At 43.7% G+C, this 23,133-nt stretch overlaps 1 protein-coding gene across 5 annotated transcripts in view; it reads left to right on the forward strand.

Annotated features, from left to right (window-relative positions):
- DGKH (diacylglycerol kinase eta) overlaps window positions 1–23,133 on the forward strand; it is a 588,450-nt gene that overhangs the window by 366,172 nt on the left and 199,145 nt on the right. For all 5 annotated transcript variants that reach the window (XM_082244880.1, XM_082244879.1, XM_082244881.1 and 2 more), the window contains 2 exons: window positions 450–578; window positions 17,662–17,796. In XM_082244880.1, the coding sequence (XP_082101006.1) occupies window positions 450–578; window positions 17,662–17,796 (264 nt within the window). The remainder of the gene's footprint in view (window positions 1–449; window positions 579–17,661; window positions 17,797–23,133) is intronic.

A 23,133-nucleotide genomic window follows, 5' to 3' on the forward strand; every position in this document is an offset into this window, starting at 1 on the left:
CTACAGTATTCTATAGTAAACAAATTTAGCCCTAACCAAATCGAAATTGTATTAGGGTGGTTTATTACTGAACAGCATTTTTCGTTTCGCTATCTACTTATGTTTTATGTAACCAATTTTCTGTTTTCTGCCACTATATAATTCACATTTCAGATGCTAACACAAGAGGTCTCGTTTTTTTTCCCCCTGTAAAAATGTGCTTGTGTGAACCCTACCTGACTACTACTTGCTGTGCTCAAGGTGAAATGCTTCATCCTGTCTCAACAGCACAATTGCATCTGATGGTCTATATTTATTTTTAAATTTCTTACAGTCTCAGAAATTAGGGTATGGCTTGATTAGGTCTTGACCTCTTGCAGCAATTCAGTTACGTTAAGACTGTTATATATAATATCACATAAGATTTTTATTTTTTTTGTGATATTAAGACTGATTTATTGTCCTCTTAGTGGTGGATGAGCAAAATGCGCACACTGAGGAACTGGAGAACCAGGCTGCAGAGGAGTACAGAAAAGAGTTAGAAGAGTCAAAAGAAGAGGAGAAAGATGAGGACACCAGGGAATTTGATAGCTCATCAGGTAAGTTTAGTGGCTGTAAATTGTGAATTCAGCATATTAGTCATTGGTATTCGTTTTTGCTCAAAATTAAGAATGGTCTTGTTAACTCCACTCACTTGTACAACTATATATAAATTCAATCCAGCTTGGCATGAGCTGCATTTCATTCAGCGAGGCTGCCCTCTCTAGCTTTAGTAAATAAACACCCATTTTTCTCTAAGTGCACCTGAGTAACGATGCATTGTTGTAAACCTCCACCACTTCTGTCCTATAATCATTTTATTAAAAATGACTGCTAGTGTGTGCTATTGGAGACAGCATGTGTTCCGTTTTTCTCTTTGGTTCATTGACGGACACAGCTTCAGATCTTCTTGACCCTTCGGTTTATGCTGCCCTCTACAGGAGTAGGACATAAGGCAGAAATAAGTTTGACTACATTTATAGGGCAGTCCCAGGGGGACTCCACTTCCTGCTATAGGTCTTCAGTTTTTTCTACCTATTCAGGAGTGAGGACCTAGTTCCTTGCTGGGATCTATGGTCCTAGCATTTTTTCCTTTTTAAACTGATTTTTTTTTCTTCATTTATTATTTTCTGTTCCTGTGAGAACTACAGTCAATTCTGTTCCTGTGATAACTACAACCAACCAACTAGATATCCTACATCCTTAGTCTTCCCAGTCTGGCCAGTGAATGTGACCCGACCTTAGCTCCGCACTAGGTTGGCCGCAAAATAGTCCCACTGGACAGGGGCTGAGGTTAAACGCCTCACAAGAGCGCATAGCCCTGGTCACGGCCCTAGTCACTACCCGAGTCGCAGTGTGTCTCTGACCCACAGCACCTCCATTCCAAGTGGTCTGCCTGGAATGGTGCCTGCCCGGTCCCAAGGTGTGGTGAGTAGTGTCCCCCTTACCTTCTGGTGTTTTTTTCGGGGTGGACATGGGCAACTCCCTGGGTTGGTCGAACCTTCGAATGCCCTTCCTTCCCTCATGCGCTCCCTCTACGGACCATCCCCCATTCACTCAGCCATACCTGTTTGTTTTTTTGGGGGGGTATTAAGCGGGTGCTGGGGGGGGAGCGCCGTCAGCTGCGCAAAATGTGGTTTTTGGGGGAATGTCCCTGGTGGGGGGGTTCCTTCTTACTGTCCAAGTGTACCTGGGGGTCCCAGGGGCGCAACATATAGCTGCCATTTCGCCGTGAATGACTGCATGTATATTCTGTGGCCATGTTTGTGTAGTCTGGCGGCCATTTTCTTGTAGGTTCCCATTGCTATCAAATGGCGGCCATGTTTTTGAAGCCTATGGAACGGTGAATCAGCGGTGGGCCTCTAGTGGCAGTTCCTGTACTTCCTCTTTTTCTTTGATCACTGCACGGCACACAGCCTGGCTCTCTGGCTCTGCTTCTGAGGAGGGGGTGGTGAGTCCCTGTGGGTGCTACACGGCTCCCTCTCTCTGCTATAGGTATTTGGTGTGCTGGGACTTGTGATGCCGTTGGTGCACACAAGTGGGGAATTGTTCACAGCAGTTTTTACACTTTCTGCTGGCGGTCCCCAGGTTAAGCATGAAGTCCCTGGAGCATGTGTCACCACCTGACCCCATTTCAGAGGCTGCGGGGCCCTCTGGGTCCCAGTCTGCTTTGTCTGCTATGACGGTGGTCCTGCAGTCACTGGTGTTGAAAGTAGATTTGGCCCTCCAAAATAGGGCGAGCAAAAAGGGTCCTCCGCCTTCACTTGCATCCTCTGTCTCCTCAGATTCTGAGGTTGATTCGGTCGCCGAAGATGCGTGTCACCCTACTGTGTCTGAGTCCACGCACCCTTAGTGCTCTGATAGTGAGGATGAATCCTGTTCCACTACAGCCGTAAATGAAAAGGCGCTAGAGGATGCGCTAAATGTATCAGTGCAGGAAACTTTGAAATTGGAGGACATAGCTACTGCTACGTCGGCTGCATTGATGTAATTTGGTACCCGCAGAGCCTCCAAAGCGGCATAGGTGTTTCCCTTTCCCACCTAATTCAACAACATTGTCGCGAGTCAGTGGGGTTCCCCGAAACGCATTGTCGGGGGCCATAAACATTTTGCCAGAAGGTATCCTTTTGAAGAGTCCTTGTTAAAGAAACTGACAGTACCACCTGTGGTGGACGCACAGGTTTCCAGGTTGAATAAAGTCACCCTTCTCCCAGTGGAGGACTCTCCATCCTTTAAGGACCCTTTTGACAAGAGCGCTGAATCTCTGGTCTGATACCGTTTTTACAATGGCCGGTTCCATTCTGCTGCCAGCTTTTGCCATAACCTTGGTTTCCCAGACCATAACTGAATGGGCTTAGCTTCTGCACCAGGATTTGGAAGGGGGACAACCTCCTCCTGACCTGGTGGACCAGTTGGTTCAGGGGTTGCAGTATATCTGTGATGTCTCTGGATGCGGCCCCCTTAGCCTGTAGGGTGTCCCTGACAGCGGTGACCCTTCCCTGCATGATATGGCTTAAATACTGGTCTGCGGACTAGGCTTCCAAGAAAGTATTGACTGATCTCCCTTTTGTAGGAGACTGCTTATTCAGAGCTTCCATGGAAGAGGTTATTAAAGCGGAGTTCCGGGCACAAAAACTATATTTTTTTTTTGTGCCCCTCCGCTAGTTCGACATTACCTGAAAAGGAATTGGATAGTTATTTTTTTTTTTTTTGTTTACTCACCTTTTAATTGAAGATCGTAAATACTCACCTCAGAGTACTTCCTCCCTCGGCGCCGCGGCTCACCCCGTCACTTCCTGTCTCGCTATGATTCCTGGGAGCTGAACGTCATCGCTCCCAGGAATCAATGCGACGGCAACGGCCCCGCTCGTCACTTCCGGGCGACGCCCAGAAGCTGTGGAGGAATGCGGCGCCGCACCGGAAGTGACGAGAGGGGCCGGTGCAGGCGCATTCTGGGACAAGAAGACGCGGAAGAAGACACAGAAGAGGACCGCGCCGGCTTCAGCTGCCCACAAGAGAGATGGAAACGCTGTGGAAGAAATTTTATAAGTAAGTATTTCTTCTAAAAGGTAAGTGCGAACCGGGACAGATCAGAGGCTAGCCCTGACTGTCCCGGGGGTATGTTTATTAAAAAATGACTTCTGTGCCCGGAACTCCGCTTTAAGGGTCTTACTAGGGACTACTAGTCTTACACAGACTACTAGGAGCAAAGAGTCACAAACGTTGCCCTTTCTTCTCGGTCCATAAGCGGTCCTTTCGTTCCGTAAATTTGATTCTCTTTTTGTACTTAAGGATGGACCCCGTAAGTGGCTGGCTGCGACCATTTCTAGATGGATCAGGCAGATGGTGGTGCAGGCCTATTCCATTAAGGGTAAGGATCCTCCTTTCCCTGTTAAGGCGCATTCTATGAGGGCGCTTAGTGCTTATTGGGCCTTTCGTCATCAGGCGTCGGTAGTGCAGGTTTACAAGGAGGCCACCTGGTCGTCCGTGCACACTTTCACAAAATGTTTGAAGGTGGTTGTGTTGACATCTGCGGATGCTTCTTTTGGCCGCAAGGTATTGCAGCCCGCTGTTGGAGAGGATTAGTCCTCTTTGTGGGTGTTTTTTTTTTTTTTTTTTTTGTCAGATGAGCTCCAGCTGTATCTGGTTGAGCTCCTGTTTTACTTGGTTGGCTATGTTTATCCTTTGGGAAGTGCTTCCCACCCCTCATGTTGAGACTGCTTTGGTACGTCCCAAGGGTCAAGAAGATAAGGAGCTTTGTCTGTCAGTGAACGAAAGAGAAAACTGGATTTTTATCTTACCGTAAAATCCTTTTCTCTGATGTTCGTTGAAGAACACAACACCCGCCCCTCTATTGAGTTGGGTTTTATGTTCGTCTGACACTGCTTGTTACAAAACTGAAGATGTATAGTAGGAAGTGGGAGTATACCCCCTGGGACTTCCCCGTTAGGTGTAATCAAACTTTTTTCCACCTAGTGTCCTACTCCTGTAGAGGGCAGCATAAACCCAATGGTCAAGAAGATCTGGCGCTGTGTCCGTCAATGAACATCTGAGAGAAGGATTTTACGGTAGGACAAAAATCCATTTTTTTTTTTTTTTTATGTTCAGAACTACTTTTTAACTATTCAGACCACCACACAAGAGTAAGGAGAGATTTTTTTCATGGTTCAAAAAAACCCTAAAAACCACCTTACTTCTGTAAACTTCCCTTTTGCTCCCCATCCATCTATAATTGTTTTGCTGACTTTAGCCACAAATCACAAATGTCCAGAGATGGACAGAAGAGCATAAAAAATGCCCTCCTGCCAGATGCACTGGTCCCAAATTACTATTATGGTAAATACTGCCCTGGAAGTCAGAAGCTACCTAAGCTGCTCATGTACGCCGTCAGGGGGACACAGCGGTGCAACCTGTGATTGCCGTGTCCTTTGGATATAGCAGATCACAGATCGAGGCACAACATTGATGAAATTGGCCCATTACCATGTGATCGCTGTGACCAATCACAGCTATCACAGATGTAATTAAACTGCATGCATGCAGCCACCGTTTTCTTTCACAGGGAAACTGTTTACTACAGTCTCAATGGCTATAACAAGCAGTGTGTGGGGAAAAAAGAAACACCAGTCATTGTCTTTGATCACTGCCATGGCAGCACAATGTCACCATAGTGACACTGCACTTGGTCTGGTAAAACAGCTTCATCAGAGCAGTCAGCCATTGTACATGATCACTGCCCCAGTGCAGCCAGTCACCGTGTCCTCAATTGCCACCACATCGGTGTCACAAATAGGCCTCATTCGCATGTGTGGTGCTCTCTGAAGAGTAATCGGTGTTCAGAATGCTCTTCAGAGAGCATTTGACAGGCATGGAGTAGGCATAGTATGGCGTCCTCATCGTTTGCTTTTAACCCCTTAGACCCGGCACAAGCGTCACTATTCACTTGAATGGGTTTTTATGGACAAATGCTACAGTGATAGGGGTATAATTCATGCCACAGCTGTAAAGCAAAGCATTGCTGCTGTGGCAGCATGTGTACACCCCTGGCTGGGAGGGCCGTGGATGGGAGGCCGTAAAACTGTGGCCTCAACCACAAGGTTTTACACCACCCCCCAACCGACTATTTTATAACAAACTAAAATATATATATATATATGTATACACACATATACATACACACACACATTATATATATCAAGGGGGCCGAATACTTTCGCAAGGCACTGTATATATACACACACACAAATATATATATATATATATATATATACACACACACACACACACACACACACATTATATATATATATATATATATATATATATATATATATATATATATATATATATATATATATATATATATAGTGTGTGTGTGTGTATATATATGTGTGTGTGTGTGTGTATATATATATATATATATATTTGTGTGTGTATATATACAGTGCCTTGCGAAAGTATTCGGCCCCCTTGAACTTTGCGACCTTTTGCCACATTTCAGGCTTCAAACATAAAGATATAAAACTAATTTTTTGTGAAGAATCAACAACAGGTGGGACACAATCATGAAGTGGAATGAAATTTATTGGATATTTCAAACTTTTTTAACAAATAAAAAACTGAAAAATTGGGCATGCAAAATTATTCAGCCCCCTTAAGTTAATACTTTGTAGCGCCACCTTTTGCTGCAATTACAGCTGTAAGTCGCTTGGGGTATGTCTCTATCAGTTTTGCACATCGAGAGACTGAAATGTTTGCCCATTCCTCCTTGCTAAACAGCTCAAGCTCAGTGAGGTTGGATGGAGAGCGTTTGTGAACAGCAGTTTTCAGTTCTTTCCACAGCTTCTCGATTGGATTCAGGCCTGGACTTTGACTTGGCCATTCTAACACCTGGATATGTCTATTTGTGAACCATTCCATTGTAGATTTTGCTTTATGTTTTGGATCATTGTCTTGTTGCAAGACAAATCTCCGTCCCAGTCTCAGGTCTTTTGCAGACTCCATCAGGTTTTCTTCCAGAATGGTCCTGTATTTGGTTCCATCCATCTTCCCATCAATTTTAACCATCTTCCCTGTCCCTGCTGAAGAAAAGCAGGCCCAAACCATGATGCTGCCACCACCATGTTTGACAGTGGGGATGGTGTGTTCAGGGTGATGAGCTGTGTTGCTTTTACGCCAAACATAACGTTTTGCATTGTTGTCAAAAAGTTAGATTTTGGTTTCATCTGACCAGAGCACCTTCTTCCACATGTTTGGTGTGTCTCCCAGGTGGCTTGTGGTAAACTTTAAACAACGCTTTTTATGGATATCTTTAAGAAATGGCTTTCTTCTTGCCACTCTTCCATAAAGGCCAGATTTGTGCAGTATACGACTGATTGTTGTCCTATGGACAGAGTCTCCCACCTCAGCTGTAGATCTCTGCAGTTCATCCAGAGTGATCATGGGCCTCTTGGCTGCATCTCTGATCAGTCTTCTCCTTGTATGAGCTGAAGGTTTAGAGGGACGGCCAGGTCTTCGTAGATTTGCAGTGGTCTGATACTCCTTCCGTTTCAATATTATCGCTTGCACAGTGCTCCTTGGGATGTTTAAAGCTTGGGAAATCTTTTTGTATCCAAATCCGGCTTTAAACTTCTCCACAACAGTATTTCGGACCTGCCAGGTGTGTTCCTTGTTCTTCATGATGCTGTCTGCGCTTTAAACAGACCTCTGAGATGATCACAGTGCAGGTGCATTTATACGGAGACTTGATTACACACAGGTGGATTCTATTTATCATCATTAGTCATTTAGGTCAACATTGGATCATTCAGAGATCCTCACTGAACTTCTGGAGAGAGTTTGCTGCACTGAAAGTAAAGGGGCTGAATAATTTTGCACGCCCAATTTTTCAGTTTTTTATTTGTTAACAAACTTTGAAATATCCAATAAATTTCGTTCCACTTCATGATTGTGTCCCACTTGTTGTTGATTCTTCACAAAAAATTGCAGTTTTATATCTTCATGTTTGAAGCCTGAAATGTGGCAAAAGGTCGCAAAGTTCAAGGGGGCCGAATACTTTTGAAGGCACTGTATATATATATGTGTATATATATATGTGTGTATATATATATATATATATATATATATATATAATATGTGTTTGTATATATATATATTGTGAGGGATTAGCTCGGTGGCGGGTGTGGATGACCCCTTGGGGGGGTTCGTTACACAGGGAGATAGCCGAGAAGTGGTTGCAAACAACCGTGTATGGTTTTATTCTTGCAATTTTCTTCACACAAGTGCAAGCATCAAAAACAGCATACGTCAAAATAAACATAAAAAAAACCCTTGCCACTGTGGGCGGCTACCTTCTCACACACAGGAACCTACCTAAGGAGTCTGTCCCCAACCTACTGTTGGGCAAACTTTGCTGATCCTACAGCAGACCATCAATAGTCCATTTATTTTCTCTTCACACAGCACATGTTCATTGGATTTTCCCTTCACATAGAAAACATCCATTTGTTTTTCTCTTCACACAGCAAATGTCCCTTGGATTTTCCCTTCACATAGAAAACATCCAAGACCTCGCCTTGAGAAGTCTTCAGTCTTAATTCATTTTCCCTTCACATAGAAACAATCCAAGACCTTACCTTGAGTAGTCTTCAGTCCCTTTACCCTCCTCAGCGCACATCGCTTCAGGAGGCATTTCCTCTCCCATGCTCTCACAGCGTCAGGAGGCACACATCTGACTGTCCTCCTCTACCTACACAGCGTCAGGAGGCAGCAATCAATAGACTTCCTCTGGACAAATTATAGAGGCCTTAATTTCCTCGTTCCGAATAGCTGAAGGTTTTTCAACTTCCTGCTGGCTACCTCTGCAGCCGACACCCTATAGTAATTGGTGAATTGTCTAAACCAAGCAGACATGTATCTCCTGTCTGTGACAACATCCACAGATTTACCTGACTTCCTGTCACAATATATATAGTGTGTGTGTATATGTATATATATATATATATATATGTGTGTGTGTGTGTGTGTGTGTGTGTGTGTGTGTGTGTATGTATGTGTGTATATATATATATATATATATATATATATATATATATAATATATGTGTGTGTGTGTGTGTGTGTGTATATATATATATATATATATGTGTGTGTGTGTGTGTGTGTGTGTGTGTGTGTGTGTATATATATATATATATATATATATATATATATATATATATTGTGTGTGTGTATATATATATATATATATATATATAATATAAATATATAAATAGGGGGGAAGAAACTGCGCTAAATATCTGAAAAATGGTATAGCGGCAACTTAGTATGTGACCAACATCAGATAAACATTAAAAAGGGGGGGGAGCTGCGCAGCTTCCCCCTTTTTAATATATATATATATAATATATATATAATGTTTGTGTGTGTGTGTATATGTGTGTGTGTGTGTGTGTATGTATATATATATATATTAGACATATGCTGGGGTTCGGGTTATGCGATATATATCGCAAGATCACATATCCACGGTATTGATTTTGCCATCATTTTTAAAATACCGTATATTTCTGTCTGCCGGGCTATCCACCGCGTCTCCCCGCTGTGTCGGACTCGCGGCTCAACTCTCCTACTAGAACGGAGCCACTACTTCCTGTATAGGTCCGGCTCACAGGCGGAGTGATATCAGATGCACCCTGCCTGTGACAGGAGGAGCCATACACAGGAAGCAGCGGCTTTGCTTTATACTTCAGCCGCATGCTTCCCGGGCTCAGCCACAGACACAATGCCACTGCCTACTACAAACAAATCTCTGCAAGTACCTACCCACTATATATTGTCACTGTGTGTGTGTGTATATTATATATACACAGGCATAGCAGCCCCCACATTACATTATTATATAGTCATCAAGCAGTGTCTGGCCTACCTGATGACTGGTCCTGGTGCTCGGCTCCGATCTGATGGCCTGGTCATTAAGGGGGCAAATCCTTGCGGTCCAGAAGTGGTTAAACCTGCAGGTGGACCTGTGTTTTTTTTTAAATAACTTTACTATTGCTTTAGGACTGGTTCACATGTTTGCGGGTTGGTGGCCCACATTTGCACAGGCATAGCAACCCATTGATTCGAATGGGCTTAGGCTGCTATGGCTGCGTTTTCGGCTGAAAAAAGGTGCATGCAGAATTTAAAAAAATGAAGTAGCTGTGAAATCCATCCTGCTTTTGCAACATGCGACTTACCTGCAGTTCCTGCACATGCAAATTGTGTTTTTAAATGCTGGGCCCACGTATATAAAAACGCAGAAAGCTTGCCAGAGCAGGAACTGCAGGTAAGTCGCATGGTGCAAAAGAAGGATGGATTTCAAGGCACTGCATTTTTTTCTAAATGCTGCATGCACCTTTTTTCTGGGGAAAACGAGGGCATAGCAGTCCATTCAAATCAATCGGCTGCTATGCCTGTGCAAATGTGGGCCGCCAACCTGCAAAAATGTGAACCAGGCCTAAAGCAATAGTAAAGTAATTTATAAATAAAAACACCGGTCCTCCTGCAGGTTTAACCACTTCTGGACCGCAAGGATTTGCTCCCTTAATGACCAGGCTATGGGATTAAGGCCACTTGAAATCATATAATTGAATACCGTGATAATGCCGTGGCCAAACCTTAATCAATTAATTGCAGCATGGAAATATGATACTGTAACATGCCTTATATATATATATATATATATATATATATATATATATTTAATTTTTTTTTCTTTTATATAGCAAAATAAAACCCAATGGTCTTTAACCACTTGCCGACTAGCCACCGTGCTTATACGGCGGCAGATCGGTACGCTCCCATGAAACAATGTACCTTTACGTCGTTTCGCAGAACAGCTAGTGGGGGCGCGCGCGAACGCCCTGATTGGCCACCAGGCGAGAACCAACACAGCAGACCGCTGTTCTGTCAGTAATGAACACAGGGATCCTGTGTTCTCCCTATTTAGGAACACAGATCTTTGTGTTCATCCAGCAAGCCCATCCCCCACGTAGTTAGGAAGCACCCTCTAGGGACACATTTAACCCTTTGATCGCCCCTGGTGTGAACCCCTTCCTTGCCAGTGTCATTAGTACAGTAACAGTGCATATTTTTAGCACTGATTACTGTAATATTGTCACTGGTCCCCCCAAAAATGTCAGGTGTCAGAAATGTCCGCCACAATGTCACAGTCCCGCTAAAAATTGCTAATCCACACCATTACTAGTAATAAATTAAAAATGACATAAATCTTTACTCTAGTTTGTAGACGCAATAAATTTTGCGAAAACCAATCAATATACACTTTTTGGAATTTTTTTTACCAAAAATGTGTAGCAGAATACATAACGGCCTAAAATGATGAAAAAATTAGATTTTTTTTTTTTCTTTTTATTGAGAATGTTCTATAGCAGAAAGCAAAAAAAATATTTTTATTATTTTTTTTTTTTTTGTTCCAGAATTGTAGCTCTTTTTTTGTTTATAGCGCAAAAAATAAAAATGGCAGAGGTGATCAAATACCACCAAAAGACAGCTCTATTTGTGGGAAAAAAAGGACATACATTTTATTTGGTACAGCATCGCACAACCATGCATATGTCAGTTAAATTAATGCAGTACCGTATCACAAAAGATGGCCTGGTCATTAAGGGGGTAAAACATTCTGTTCCAGAAGTGGTTAAATACCACCAAAGCCCTTTCTGTGATCTAGAATTCATTTTGGTACAGTGTTGCATGACAGGATAATTGTCATTCAAAGTGTGACAGTGCTGAAATCTGAAAAATGGCCTGGACTGGAAGGAAGTGAAAAAGTCCAGACTTGAAGGGGTTAATATAGAAAAGGCCCAATACTACATTCCACATAAACTTCTTTTGAACCCAGGGATTCAAGAAAATAAAGCATGTTTCCTATGGTGATCTTAACCACCTCTTAATAATTAACTTTCTATATTTCCTTCTTTTTATTTTTTGTATTTCAAACCAAAGTTGGTTTTACTTTTCTTGTGTGCTAAAAACACATAATTTTTTTGTTTAGCAAGTTTTTATTGAGAGAAATATTTTCCAGAAATACAAACAAAAGTTGAACATGATATTTCCCCAGTGAATGGGTGTATGTAACACAATATACAGCGAAGAAGGTAACTTCTACATAACCATCGAAGAGGGTGCATAACAATGACACAGTGCTGATGGGGCGAGGGGAGGGGGTCCGAACTGGACTCACAGTTCCCACACCAAATCAGCAAGGAAAGCAAAATACCACTTAGGTAACCAAATGTAGGTAACCAAATGTAGAGACATACCAGATTCTGTAAACAATTCCATCACCTTGCGGGTTTTACATGAAGAGAGAGCAAGGAGAGGGATACATGGTAGAGTGGAGAGAGAGCGACAAAGAAGAGCGAGGAAAAGGAGAAGGAAGGTAACGGTGAGGAGAGGACCCCCTGGCACAGCTAACAAGAAAAGTGGAATATTTTCAAGAATCATGGGACATATAGTCAGCCTATACCTGAGAATGGGTAAAGGACAACCAGCAGGCCCATATCTTATATGCTTGAGGGGGCAAGGCCCCTGTAGTCAAGTGTCATATCTTCCAAGTGGTAGATTCGGTCGATCGCCTGAAGCCATTGCGATTCGGCACTGCGTTACTTTAACGGATAATTGCGTGGTTGTGCGACGCTGTACCTAAATAAAATATAAAAAAGAAATAAAAACACTCTTCAAAAATAAAGACACTAGATGATAAAAATACTATATAATCTTCATAAAGTGAAAATATCATTACCTATTCTTACCTATTCTTATTTCTCACACAGGATCACTTTATGTTTTTTACATATTCACTGCTGTATGTGCACTTTCACTTTGGCACTTAAGCACTTTAGTCACATTTGAAGATTTTAAAGTATTATTGAGTCATTTTTATTTGAACGATATAGATATTCATGGTTCACCGAGTTTAGAATTTCTGCGCTGATTTTTATTTATTTTTTACATTTGTGGTATGTGGTGACACTACAAAATTGGCTGCAGATTTCTGGGTGCTCCATTTGTCTACTTCTGTTACCTCCTTATTTCCGTTTCCTTCTCTCTATGTGGTAGCGCTCAGGTTTACCTCTACATATACCTAAATAAAATGGACGTCTTTTTTTTCCCACAAATAGAACCTTCTTTTGGTGGTATTTGATCACCTGTGTGATTTTTATTTTTTATTTTTTGCGCTATAAACAAAAAAAGAGCATCAATTTTGCAAAAAAAAATAAAAAACAATATTTTTCCCATTTTGCTATATAACATTCCCAAAAAAAAAAATTTAAAAATCTAAATTTTTTAACATTTTAGGCCAATTTGTTTTCTGATATTTTTGGTAAAAAAAAGCGCAATAAGCGTATTTTGATTGGTTTGCGCAAAAGTTATTGCGTTTACTAACTACGGGAAAGATATTTATGTCATTTTTATTGTTTTGTTTTTTTTTTGTTGTTGTTTTTTTCCTAGTAATGGCGGCGATCTGCGATTTTTTGCAGGACTGCAACATTGCAGCGGACAGATCGAACCCCTAACTGACATTTTTGATGCTTTTGGGGGTACCAGTGACATTACTACAGTAATCAGTGCTAAAAATATGCACTGTTACTGTAATAATGATACTGGCAGGGAAGGGGTTAACATTGTTGGTGATCAAGGGGTTAAATGTAAGCCTAGGGGAGTGATTCTAACTGTGGGGGGGGGGGGGTTGGGCTTGTGAGATGAGCACAGAGACATGTGATCCTATATAGCAGGATCACATAGCCTCTGTGATCATCCGAGGGAGAAGGACGAAAGGCTGTGTTTACATCAGCCGACCATCCTTCTCTGTCAGCGGGGAGAGATTGAGAGTGTCAGGCGGCAATCGGAGCCGCCTGACACACGTGCAAGCTTCCCCGCTGGCGATCGGGGTGGGAGTGCGGTGGCCCGCACTCGCCCCCTAGCTTCTCCCAGGCAAATGACGTACCGCTACGTGGTTTTGCCTGGGAGAGCCAGTTTTAGTTGAGTGTATCTCCAGAGGTCCATGAAAGATGGTGTAGAAGAGCAGATCTCGGGGAGGAGAGAGGTAGGATCCCTAATTATGGCCTACAATTGGCATGAAGGGAGAGTTGTGCAGTATCTGGTGAGTCTTATGAAAAGCGTCCCAAGCTTGGAAAACTGAGTGTGATAAGGAGGATGTAGAAGCCGCGAGGCATCTGTATTTTGGGGGAATCCAAAGTTGTGCATACAGAGAGGCATTGGCCAAGGAGTATTCCAGTTGGACCCACAGTTTTGACTGTGAGTGGTGTTTCCAGTCCAAAATCCTAGAGAAAATAGAGGCCATTAAATATTTTCCAAAGTCTGGCAAGGCCAACCCCCCGGCAGGTTTGAGACGGTAGAGAATGTTCCGAGCTATCCTCTGTTTGGATCGGTGCCAGACATATTTCGTTATGAGAGAGGTTAGTATGGCCACAAAATTCATAGCTACGGAATCATTTGAAACAAGAACAACACCCTGTGCAGCACATTCATTTTAACAACATTTACTCTTCCCAACCAGGAGGTTGCCGGGTGGGTCCAACAATGTAAGTCTTGCCTGATGGAGTTCAGGAGGGGGACAAAATTTGTTCGGGAGAGCTCAGGTGGATCAGCAGTGAGGTGAATGCCAAGATATTTAAGTGAATGTGGTTGCCAAGCAAAGGGGGAAGGACGGTTGTAAGCGCGCGGCAAGTGCATGGGCAACAGAAACGTTTAGTATCTTTGATTTAGGTAAATTGATTTTAAAATTGGAGAGCTCGCCATAGCAGCTAAATTCTGTGAGGAGGTTCGGAAGGGAGATGGGTGGTTGTTGGACATGGAAAAGAATGTCGTCAGCGGCATATTTGTTTTCAATGTCCCCCACAGTCACGCCGTGTATGGATGGATTGTCCCGGATATGTGCCAAGAATGGTTCTAGGGAAAGTTCAAATAGGATGGGCAAAAGCAGGCACCCCTGCCTTGTGCCATTGAACAAGGTAAAGGGTTCGCTAAGAATGCCATTCACCCGGATTTGTGCCGTGGGCTCCAATCATTTGAAGCGTTTTCTGTCCAAGACCCAGGAAGCGAAGGGTGGACATCAGGAACTCCCAGTCCACCCTATCAAAAGCTTTCTCAGCGTCCGTGGATAATAGTAGGGTGGGCTGGGCGGTCCGTCTAACAGGAGCCAGTAAGGAGATCGTGCGAGCTGCGTTATCCCTAGCTTCACGGCCAGGAATGAATCCTGTTTGGCTATTGTCAATACAGGAGGGGTAATAACCTAGAAGCTATGGCCTTAGCGTAAATTTTTGCGTCGATGTTCAGCAGGGATATAGGTCTATAGCTCCCGCACAGGCAAGGGTCCTTCCCTTCTTTGGGCAGCATGGTGACATGGGCATGGAGCGTCTCGCATCGGAGCGCGCCCCCTTTTGAGAGCGTATTCACTTACGAGGCTAGGTGCGGAAGGAGAATATCCGAGTAATATTTATAATACATGACCGAGGGGCCGTCTGGGCCTGGGGATTAACCAGAAGCCATGGAACTCAAGGCTTGCTGGAGTTTGTCAACTGAAATATCAGATTCCAAACTTTCTAGAAATTATTGGGGAATTTTCAGTAGATTGGAATATGCCAAATAATCCTCAATCAGGGACCGCCTACGTTCAGGGTCAGAGATGAGTTTAGGGTTATAGGGATTGATAAAACTATTAAAATTCCGTCGCTATGGCTGTGCAATCATGGGCGAGGTCGCCAGTTGGGCGTTTAAGCTTTGGGATGAATGAGGCCGATTTCTGCTGTTTGAGGGTGCGAGCTAACTGCCGACTTGGTTGGTCTCCCCATTTGTAAATGCGCTGGGCAACCTTGCGGTAGATGGCTTTTTGGTAGGAATGGAAAAGGGATTTAAGCTCTTCTCGTTAATTTTAGGAATGTCGACGGGGAAAACGGGGCTTTGTGTTGGAGTTAGAGTGATTGAATCTCTGAGAGGAGTGCGGACTGACGATGGAGTCGCTCTTTTTTTCTTACGTGAACCGAGTTCAATAAGTTTGCCGCCAGGACAAGATTTGTGAGCTTCCTAAAAACACATAATTGCCCAGAATCTTATTGTAATCTTTTCTTTCAGTAAAAAAGTGTATTAAGTGTGAACTGTAGCACCTGAATTATATATGCTTTTAGTGTGTTACTATCCTAGGAAACATTTAAAATGCTTGTGCAAGGGTTACCTTGGATAATTCTCCTGAATCACTTTTGAGAATACACTTGTGTATATTTACACACCCACATATTTATATTGGATATGAATACGTGTGGGCACACAATTTTTCTTCCCATGTGGATGCTTTCCTGCATTAAGTTAATCACATGTGGACCAGATGCTTTTCTATCTTGTGCCCACTAGTGTTAGAAAATATCCCCAACTTCCTATCTGTCATGATGTCTCATGTGAACCCTATATTGTTGTTAACACATGTATAACCTTACATGTTTCCTTGGGAGAAACAAATGTGCTAGTTGCAATAAATATCCTGCTTTCATCTTTCCTCCTGAAATCTTGGTTAAGATTCTACTACAGCTGACCATCTTGTATTAGATGCACTTTAAATCGGTGCAAATTGCCTATTGCTATAATTTAAGATTAGGAGAGTTGAGGCTGAGACTTGCATGCACAACACCCCAACCCCTCCCCCTCACCCCCTTCCATATATCTGGACATTTAAGTACTGCAGGCAGAAACTGGTGTTCCAAGAGGAATAATGAAATATGAATTCAGGTACCAACAAGACATAATTTTCACTCATTAGGGCTCTGTTGGTTTTTATCAGAGCATGAACAGAAAAAGGTTATTCTTAATGTAACTTAGCCCCAGGAGCCCCATCTGTCATAGTAAAGAGCAGCTGTTCTACAGTGTGTGCTTGTTTTGTCATGGAGTACAGATGATGTAGAAGATGGTACTTGCCAGATCATGAATCACGGAGATGTACAAAGGTTACAATGTAAGTGAATGATAACGTCTATGCTTTTTAAAGGAAACCGAAAAGTAAAAGATGGCATGCTTACCTCTTCTCTTCCTCTTGGGTTTTGAAGACAAGTAAAAGAAAACTGTGGTTTTAATGGAAAGTGTATTCGTTTTCTTTTTAGGAATGATTGTGTAGCCTTAGGAGTCCATACAAGCTGTCAGTTAGCAATGCACATCCTAAACTGTACTTGCATTGTTGTATTTGCTGCATTTTCTTCAGTAGTTCATTTTTCAGTCTCATTTACCAGCGAAGAATTCCGCAGTGCTAGCACTTTACTTTTCTTAACACACCTGAATTAAACTGGCAGTAATGGGTGTATGTTACATAAGTAAATAGAAGTAGGGTACACTTCGTCTAAATTGAGAATAGAGATTTTCCCCCAAAATCTCCTGTGTGAAAACAGATCCTGATCATTAATTTACATTTTTACTAAAAGGAATGTAATGTTTTATACATATTTCCTTTTATATAGTCAGGACTAAAAAATTGTTACATTTTTAGGTGAAAAATAAATATTGAATATTCATAGTTTACATATTTAAAATAAGTCTGCAGGTAGGGCTTTCAGGCTGTTCACATTTCCTAGTTTTTTGCCTCCTGGTGGGAAAGCCAAAATAACACATTTTAATAGCTCATATTTAAATTTGCACACACAATTGAGTTATTGAGAGCAGTGACATATTTCCTTCAGCCACACCCAGCCTGCCTGAAGAGAGGTAAGTACTGCTGTGCTTTTTAGCTAAACCCTGGTGCGTTGGGAATACTTTGTCTTATTTGTTAATTGTATTAAAAAATGATTGTATACATATAGTTTAAAAAAAATAAATCCGTTTAAAATATACTTTTTAAAATTGCAATGAATAATATATTTTTTTTTTTTTTAACAAAAACAGTTTACCTTATACATGCCACTGGCCATGGCATTTTTTTTTTGAAATGTCTTCTTCTAGTGAAGAGATGTAAATGACTATATTAGCGTGTCTTTGTTCATAATGATGTTGCCATGAGTCCTTTTCTTTCTGATTTACTGAACTGTTAGCTGACATGTAAATGTGTATGTTGGTTCTTATAAGGTCTGTCCTTTCGTTTCAGGCAAAGCTCCTCCACGTTCTCCAGACAGACGTACTAATAGAAGCCTACATTCTCACACAGGCTCATTCTCAAGCCCACCCTTGGCATCTAGCAAAGAGAATCTTCCTGTTTTAAACACACGAATAATCTGTCCAGGTAATGCAGAATTTGGGTTGGTCAATACATAAGACAGCTCTAATTAGGCACAACAGAACTGTAAAATTCTACAAACAAGGAAAACGTTCAATCCTCTTTTGTTCATTGATGGACACAGCTGCTGATCTTCTTAACCATTGAGTTATACTGCCTTCTACAGGAGTAGGACACTAGGCATAAAAAAGTCTGGCTACACCTATGGGCAGTCCCAGGGGGTATACTCCCTCTCTCTGCTGTAGGTACTAAGTTTTTTTTTTTTTGTCTGCCCAGTCAGGAGTAAAGACCTAGTTCCTTGCTGGGATCTCTGGTCTTGGCAATTTATTTTTTTCTCCTGGATTTTTTGCTGTGAGATCTACAATCAATTGCCGGACTGGGCGACGGGCTGGATAGTCTTGATCCAGTGGTCACCCCAGTCTGGCCAGCGAGGGAGCATAGGCCACAACTCTGTTCTAGGTCACCTGCAACATAGCCCCACCAGACAGGGGCTGGCCCGTGAGTTAAAGGCTTCACGAGGTAGCATACTACTGGGTCTCGGCCCGAGTCACAGCGTTCCTCCTGGCCGACAGCCCCCCATTTTGATGGAGAGGAGGTTCTGTCTGGAGTGGTTCCTGCCTGGTTCCTGGTATGTGAGTGACTGTGATGTGTAAGTGACTGTCCCCCCTCTCCCCCTGGAGGGTTTTTGGGGTGGACTTGGGCCCCTCCATGGGACGGTGGGATCCCTGGATTCCCCTCCTTCCCGTTAGGTACTCCCCTCCTCGCTCTGTTTGTCCCTGTGGGCCATATGGCCCCTCCTTTACTGAAGCTGAGGCTGTGGAGTGGCCTGGTCCACTGCCTGGGGTGGGGGCAGGGTGCTGTGTTGGTGATGGGGGCAGGGGGGTGCGCTGCCTGGCAACCGGGCGATTGGCTGTGGGGGGCTGTACCTGGTGGTGGCTTCTGCCAGGGACCCTCTGCCTGCCTGTCCCATTTTCTGAGGCCTAGGGATTATTCCTGGGAAACTCGTGGGGCCGCCATTTTCTTGTAGCCCCTGTGCTTAATCCATGGTGGCCATGTTTTGTGTAGTCCGGCGGTTATTTTTCTGTGGTTTGCCATTGAAAATAGCAGCGGCCATGACAGTGGAGCCCTCAGGGTGGCGATTTCGGCGGTGGGAACCCTCCTCATCCCCTGATGCTAACTCCTCGATCTTTTCGTTTTCTGATCGCCGATCATGCAGTGCAGATTCTCCTGGTTGCTGCGGTGCCTGGTTTCTGGGGAGTGGTGAGTCTGGTGGGATCCTCTCCTCTCTACTGAGGATTGATTTGTGCTCTGTGGCTGGCAACTGGGTGGGCTGCCAGAGCGGTGGGGTTGTCCCTTAGCAGTGTTTTACACTTTTTGTGGGGTCCCCTGGTGACTCATGGAGTCTTTGGAGCACATCTACCCACCTGATCCCCTCTCTGAGGCTGCGGGGCCCTCCGGGTCCCATCCATCCATCGATAAGTCCTTGGTGTCCCGGGTGGAGGTGGCTTTTGGGCGATGGGCTGGAAAAAAAGCCCCCCGCCTTCCCCTGCCTCATTTTTCTCCTCAGATCCTGAATCTGATTTGGTCACCGTGGACGTGGGTCACCCTGCTGGGTCTGCGCTCTAAATCCTCAGATAGTGAGGAGGATTCCTCCACTTCTGCAACCGCGTACGAAAAGGAGCTGGTGGATGCACTAATTGTAGCTGTGCGTGAGACCTTACAGATGAAGGACGCAGCTGAAGCTGTGGTGAGGGGGGCAGGTTCCCTTTGACATTCATAAGTCATCCGGAGCATAAAAGGTGTTCCTGTCCCCTCCTATTTTGACAGAATTGTCGCTAAATAGAGGGGATGTCCAAAGCAACCCCTTGGGGTCCCTAAGCGATTTTGCTAGGTGATAGCCTCATAAAGGTGTCCCTTCTTAAGAGGTTGACTTCCACCACTGGTGGACTCTCCAGTGTCCAGATTAAACAAGGCAACCATAATTCCGGTTGAAGAGTCCACGGCCTTTAAGGACCTATAATATGTACACCCTGGCTGGTTCGGCACTAAGGCCGATATTCACCATTGCCCTGGTGTCACAGACTCTGACCGAAGGGGCTAGGATTTTGCGCCATGACCTGAAGGAGAAGTAGCTCCCCCCTGCCTTTGCTGAGCTGGCGGACCATCTCGTCCATGGGCTGCAGTTAATCTGTGATGCCTCTTTGGATTCGGCTCCCCTAGTGGCTCGGCTCTCTGTTTCGGCTGGGGTCCTTCAGCGTGTATTTTGGCTCAAATGCTGGTCTGCGGACAAAACTTCTAAAAAAGGTCTTGACTGATCTTCCCTTTCAAGGAGATCGCCTGTTTGGTGCTACCCTGGATGACATCATTAAAGGTCTCACATGGGGGGAAGAGTACCACGAGTCAGGTGGGTCCACAAGGTCATTTGGTCCGGCTACAAGATTGAGTTTCGTTCTTACCCTCCGGTAAGGTTCTTCCTTCCAATGTGTGACTGTCCCCGGTCCGCTCTTTTTGGGGAGGTGCAAGACCTCCATGGCGGTCTGATTGTCAGAATTTTTGTGCTAAAAGCGATACATTGTTTTGCATGGAAATATGTTGTTTTAGATTTTAGGCCTGTAATTTTTAGGCATAACTCTCTTAAATCAGTCCAAACTAGAGTCTAGTAGACATCCCGGGTATGATAAAGTTTGAAACACGAAATCATAAATTATAATATTAATACATTTTATTCAATAATATAATTAAACCAAAAACACTGAAATATGTACAAACAAGGGGGGCCATATTACTAGTCACTGTAATAAAGGTTTAGTAAACATCTTGGGTATGAAATATTTTGAAACATGGGACTGCACAAAGTCAGACGTCACAATCGGGACAATAGAATCTGGTTTCTTTTCTTATTTTCCTTCCACTGTCATCTCTCTTCAAGCAACAAGCCACGCACATCCTTGTAGGTGCTGACTTTTTCTCAGTTGGTGGGATTTAGTCCATGAAGTGACGACCAGTCAGGCATTCCGGGTTGACAACGCCAACAGCACGACATCCAGATATGTTCACAGCCATTGATGGTGTTTGGTGACTCAGAAAGATTTGTTCGGCAACTTGCCAAATAAAGTCTGCATGAATCAAAGACTTGACACTTTTTTTTTTTTTAGCAGAATGTAGGCATTCCACAAGCATTGCTCAAGGAGATATTTGAAGATCTTCTTATAGTATTTTTTTTTGCTGCTTCCTCATAGCTGGGTAGAATGTCATTGCTTGGTCGGCTCTGTCGACACCTCCCATGGTGGTGTTGTAGTTTATCACTACTTGTGGCTTCATGACTTCTTTCCCACCTTTCGTGCGTACCATAACAGTGGAGGTGTTATGCACTGTACTCTTTATTCACACATCTTTCTTGTCCTTCCATCGCAGTGCCATCATTTTGCCTTTCTGCCAGGCAACCGTTTCTCCTCTCTTGAGCTTCTTTTTGCCAAACATTGGCGGCATGTCGGGCCGGTTAGCCCTTAGGGTTCCATAGGCATCAGTTTTGTTGTGCAGTAGAACCTCATAAAGTTCAAGAGATGTATAAAAGTTGTCCGTTGTTACACAATAGCCCTGATTTAGCAATGGCTCGATTAGTGAAAGAACAGAAGATGTTGCCATTCCATAATTTACTGTATTTTTCATCAAACTTTGTTCCTTTTCCAGTGTATATCACTGAATTCCAAATGTAGCCAGTTGACGATTCGCACAGCATGTAGCATTTTACACCAAATCGTGCCCTCTTTGATGCAATGTATTGCACCCAGCTGAGTCTTTCCTTGTAGGCCATTAGACTTTCATCTATGCTGATGTCTTTCTGGCACATAGCTCTGTTGGAAATTCTGAAGAATCATTTGATATACTTCCTAAATTTTTTTTTAGTTTTGGTGAGGGATGAGTAGTTTCATCAAATTCTTCATTATTTTCAAAGGGGAGTTATTTCATTATGAGAGAAAGTCTGTATTCTGACATGACCGTGCCAAAGAATGGAGTGGCAAGTTGGTTGCCCAATACCACTCCCTGAAGAATTATTAGGCCCAGAAATTTCCAAAGGTCATCTTTGGTCAGTGGTTCCCACTTTCTGCATCTTTCAAACCTCCGATGCGTAGTGCATTGTTGGTCTTTGTACCAATTGGTCTCGGTAACAATTTTTTTAATAACCTCATCGGTCAAAAATAATTGGTATGCCAAGGGGTTGTCATGGTCAACATCAACTTTCATACCAGGTGCTCCTGTAAATGGGAATCTTGGGGGCGCTGCCTGATCCGTACCGCCGTCAATAGAACATCAAGTCACATTGCTGAGCTCAGTCGCAGAATCGTTGCTTCGTCACTTTCCGTAACTGATGACGAATTTTCCCACGAAACGCTATTGCTCAGTTCTTCAAGTAACTCCGTTTTGCTGTCGCTGTTTCTGTTCTAAAAGCACTTTTGCGCAAAAAGAACACTTTTTGGACGCCATGGTCGTTCTCAATTTTCCAGGCACAAAGAACTGGAAAAGCACGGCAGGGCACTGGAAAAGTCAGGTAAAATCCTGAGGTGAAATGCGAGTGGAGTCTCCTACTGCTCTGGTGGAAAACCTAGAAATCACCATAGGAGCTTGAAGGTGTTCGGCTGGATTCTGAATTTTCAGAAGTCTGCTCTGGTTCCATCCACAAAGCTGGACTATCTGGGTCTGACTCTGGACTCTGTCTTAGCCAGAGTGCTCCTTCCTCTGGACAAACTCCAGAAACTGCGGGCTGCAATTTGTCTCTTGCTGTCCAGCAGATGGTCATCCCTCCGGACTTGCATGCAGGGGCTGGGCCTGATGGGGTCTATCTTCGAGGCGGTTCCGTTTGCACAGTTTCATAGGAAGTCCCTGCAATAGAGATTCTGGCCAAATGGGACAAGAATCCGCAGTCTCTGGACAATCAGATCCGGCTGAGCCGGGGAACGAAAGAATCCTTGATATGGTGGCTTTATTCTCCGGCGCTTCGGCTGGGAAAATCCTTCCTCCACTTGTATTGGACAGTGGTCACCATGGATGCCAGCCTGTCCGGCTGGGGAGGCGTCCTCTGCAAAAACTCTGCCCAGGGGGTCTGGACACTGGAAGAGTCCAGACTACCAATCAATGTTTTGGTACTCCGAGCGATCAGACTGCCTGGAACATTGGACGGATCGTCTTCAGGCATGTTCAGTGCGCATTCAGTTTGACAATGCCACGGCTGTGGCTTATATCAATCACCAGAGCGGCTCTGGAGGTAGCCGGCCTTCTAAGGTGGGCAGAACGGTTCATTTCAGCCCTCTCCGCCATACACATTCCCAGGGTGGAAAACTGGCA

Source organism: Pelophylax lessonae (genome assembly GCF_965119305.1).
Source record: "Pelophylax lessonae genome assembly, chromosome: 2".
Taxonomy (NCBI): Eukaryota; Metazoa; Chordata; class Amphibia; order Anura; family Ranidae; genus Pelophylax; species Pelophylax lessonae.